The 3,405-nt window shown below is 39.0% G+C and overlaps 1 protein-coding gene across 1 annotated transcript in view; it reads left to right on the top strand.

Moving 5' to 3' along the window:
• Nucleotides 1-2,876, top strand: part of WDR75 (WD repeat domain 75) — a 39,521-nt gene extending 36,645 nt beyond the window's left edge. The window contains exons 19-21 of the mRNA XM_006147843.3: nucleotides 903-1,049; nucleotides 1,777-1,868; nucleotides 2,542-2,876. Of these exons, the coding sequence (XP_006147905.1) occupies nucleotides 903-1,049; nucleotides 1,777-1,868; nucleotides 2,542-2,746 (444 nt within the window). The 3' untranslated portion in view covers nucleotides 2,747-2,876. The remainder of the gene's footprint in view (nucleotides 1-902; nucleotides 1,050-1,776; nucleotides 1,869-2,541) is intronic.
• The last annotated feature ends 529 nt before the right edge of the window (nucleotides 2,877-3,405 follow it).

Here is a 3,405-nt window from a genome sequence, read left to right as displayed (position 1 = left end):
ACACGGCCCCAGCGTGAGTTAAAGCCACCGAGTCTGGAACGCAAACCGCGGTCCACTACGTGGGAGTCCAGAGACACAGCCATTACGCTAACTGCTGCTCCCAGTATCGTTATTTTTAAGTGGGTCAAATTGCACAGATAAATTTCTTCTAAGTTCTTGCTTAAGCACTTAAGTCTCAACTGCCAGCGTTCTGAGAAACAGCTGCCTTCCGCTTGGGAAACAACAGTGTCATAACCCACCCCAGTCTAAAGACATGATTTTATTCTCTCTCTATCTCTCTCCCTCTCTCTCTCTCTCTCTCTCTCTCTCCAAAGAATAGACTTCAAACCCTGCTGCTAGAGCTGGGTAAATTTGTGGGAATCTGAGCACTTTCTGAGTAGATATCTAGTTCAACAAGCCTATCTGGCTTTGTTCACCCCACTCTCACCCCCACTTACAGAGGTACTGTTATTACCAGTCACTGACCGTTTATGGGTTTTATAGTTTGAATCCAGATGCTTCTTGGCTTTCCCCACAGCCAACTTAGAATTCTTACTTACCAAGTCTGCTAAGTTAATTGGCATCCTTCAACCTGCTTTTCAGCTTCCATTTTACCATTATGGCCTTTTCCTCCTTTCTCTGTCATTGTGGGTTTATGCACTCTAGAAAACTCCTTTGCTGCCATTTTTGTAGTATTTGGTGAAGAAGCTGTAATAAATGCATATTTTGTCATTTGAGTCCACTGTTTTGACCGTAGTGAATGGTATACTAAGCCTTAGGTGTTTCACTTGTAAAATAAGAAATACTAGATATTTCTAAAATTCTCTTTATCCCAGACATTTTATGATTCTGTAGTACTCGTTTAGTTAAAGGCATTTTCTCCTTTTTATTGAAATTATTTCCTTCTTTTTAAATTCATACAGCTAATAGCAGAAGAAAGTCTTCCAGCAACACCATTTTATTACATATTGGGAAAGCACAGGCAAGAGCAGGATGGAAAATTAAATGAAACTTCAGAGAATCAGCTGGTACAACTACCCCTAACAGAAAACATCCCTGCAATTAATGAGGTGGGTAATTACTAAAGAAACCACGTGAAACACATCAAAGTCATTAAGCCACCCTGACTTAGAATTCATATACAATCTGTAACTGAAAACTTGACCCTTTTTTTATTTTTTGTCATTTGTCCGAGGGGCATGCACTCACCAGAGACAGAGGGAGAGGGAGAAAGTACTCCCCAGTGCGTGGTCATGCTGCTATCCCTTCTCCTGTTTTGCCATTCCGTTAAGATTTTGGGTACATGCACACACACACATTCTCTCTCTCTCTCTCTCTCTCTCTCTCTCTCTCTCTCTCTCTCTCCGTCTCCCCCTCTCCCCCCAATCTCTCTCTCAGTGTATTTTTCAGGCTGCCAGATTGAGAATTCAAACTATGATCGGCTGTGTGGGATCTGGCTTCCTTAAACACCAGCTATGGGGCCAGCCCCAGAAAACTTTAATTTGTATGCTGCACAACACTAATTCCTGAACCAAACAGTATAACCTTATGATTCGGAATTATTTTGACCTGGACCTGGGGTGTAAGGCCAACATTGGGGGTGGTTTGTATAATTGTAGGAAAATAGAAATCCTTTTTTTTTTTTTTGGTTGGTTGGTTGGTTTTTTCTGTGGGGAGAGCCATTTGTGTTTGAGTCCTAGAATTTAAAGTAAAAAGTACTTAGGACAGTTGAAGAAACAAATTGTGTCAAAGGAGGATCTTTTTAAATGAAACCAAATGTTTCTGTTTTTACTCTAGTTTCTTCACACTCCAGCCCATGTGTTGCCATCCGCTTCCTTCCTGTGCTCCATGTTTATAAATTCCTTGTTACTGTCAGAAGAGACTAAGAGGTAAAGCAGTTCTTAAAGTATGTTCAGATACTCTGTTTTGCAAAACGAGACAGTTTCTTTTATCCTTTATTAGAATATTATTCAGCTGTGTTTCTCTTTAAAGTGTAAAGAATATATAATTATTAAGTGAAGTTCTTTTAAGGGTTATAGTAATAATGAGGCAATTGAAAATACATTGAAAATAAGACTCAGAAAAGAGATCTTTTGTGGGTATGTCCTTAGTGTTTGGTATATAATTTTAAATGGAACTGTTTACAAATTCATATGCTCTTTTTAAATAACGTATAATTTTTACAGTGCACTCAGTAACAAGATTCTTTATTTACTTTGAATAGTTAGGTGCTCCATTAGAAAGTTATTGCTTAGACTTTTCTTTTGTAATTTTGTTGGAGAGTACATGTGCTGGCCCGAGAAGCAGATAGGGTGGGGAGAGAAAGCACACTCTGTTATGCCCACTCATGCCTCAGGCCCTTCCACTTCTCCCTCTCTTTGGGATTTTGAGCATGCACGCGCACATGCCAGGCATGTCTCTCAAGCTCTTGGTTTCGGGACTTGAACCATGTGTTCAGCCATGTGGGATCTGGCTGCCTTAACCACCAGGAGACATTATTACATGGCCCTAAAAATATTTTTAATGCCTTGTAAGTGTGTTTATATTTTATTGTTATTATAGTCCTGAAGAAATTCCTGATGATGTAGAAATGGAAGAAGAAAAAGAAAGTGATGATTCTGATGAAGAAAATGCCTTTACTGAAAAGACCCAGGAGACAAATAGCACAGACTTGGGAGAAGACATTAGACATCAGTTGTCAAAATCTGAAGAAAAAGAACTGAGAAAATTCAGGAAAGTGGACTACAGCTGGATAGCTGCTCTTTAGGCCTTGGTGATGGAGGGTTCTTGCACTTCGTGTTTTTTACTATATGTTGATATTCCAAACACATGTATTTTATTGTTATTTCTGTTCTCAAAATAAGATATTAAACATTAACAGGCTTTACTTGTTAAAAGTCTGGTAATGTGGCCCAGCCTATGTGGTATACTCTGAAGTGTACTAGATGGCAGTGCTGGAATTCACACGGCCCACCCCGAGTTCAGATCCCTGGGTCTTTCTCATGCGCACACACTTAGCATTAAGAAAGCAAACAGCGAAACTGGTGATATGAAGCTGTATCCGTGTCATATTTGCAGTCGCTGGTACACTCATGTATCACGCCACCTCATTTGGAACTACCCATCAGCCTTACAAAATAGGGAATACTTTTATTGACAGGGTATAGAGCAGAATTGGGACTTCAGTTTATAGCATATGTCACCTTGATTTGCAATTTGGAGATAAATATTTTGAAAATCAAAAGACACTGTCAGTACCATTATTATTTTTAAGCTTGGTATCAAAATTCATTTGGTAGACAGATATGACTACCTGATGTGAGGTTTTTTTAGTCCTAATTAATTTCTCTTAGTGTATTTTTTTTTCCTTAGAGAAATTTAGGGATAATTTGATTATGTGGTGTTCCATGAACCCCACTGAGATTA

The sequence above is a fragment of the Tupaia chinensis genome, unplaced genomic scaffold, assembly GCF_000334495.1.
Source record: "Tupaia chinensis unplaced genomic scaffold, TupChi_1.0 Scaffold000225_1, whole genome shotgun sequence".
Lineage (NCBI taxonomy): Eukaryota > Metazoa > Chordata > Mammalia > Scandentia > Tupaiidae > Tupaia > Tupaia belangeri.
Note: the sequence above shows the minus strand (reverse complement) of the source record. Positions and strands in the feature narration are given on the sequence as shown.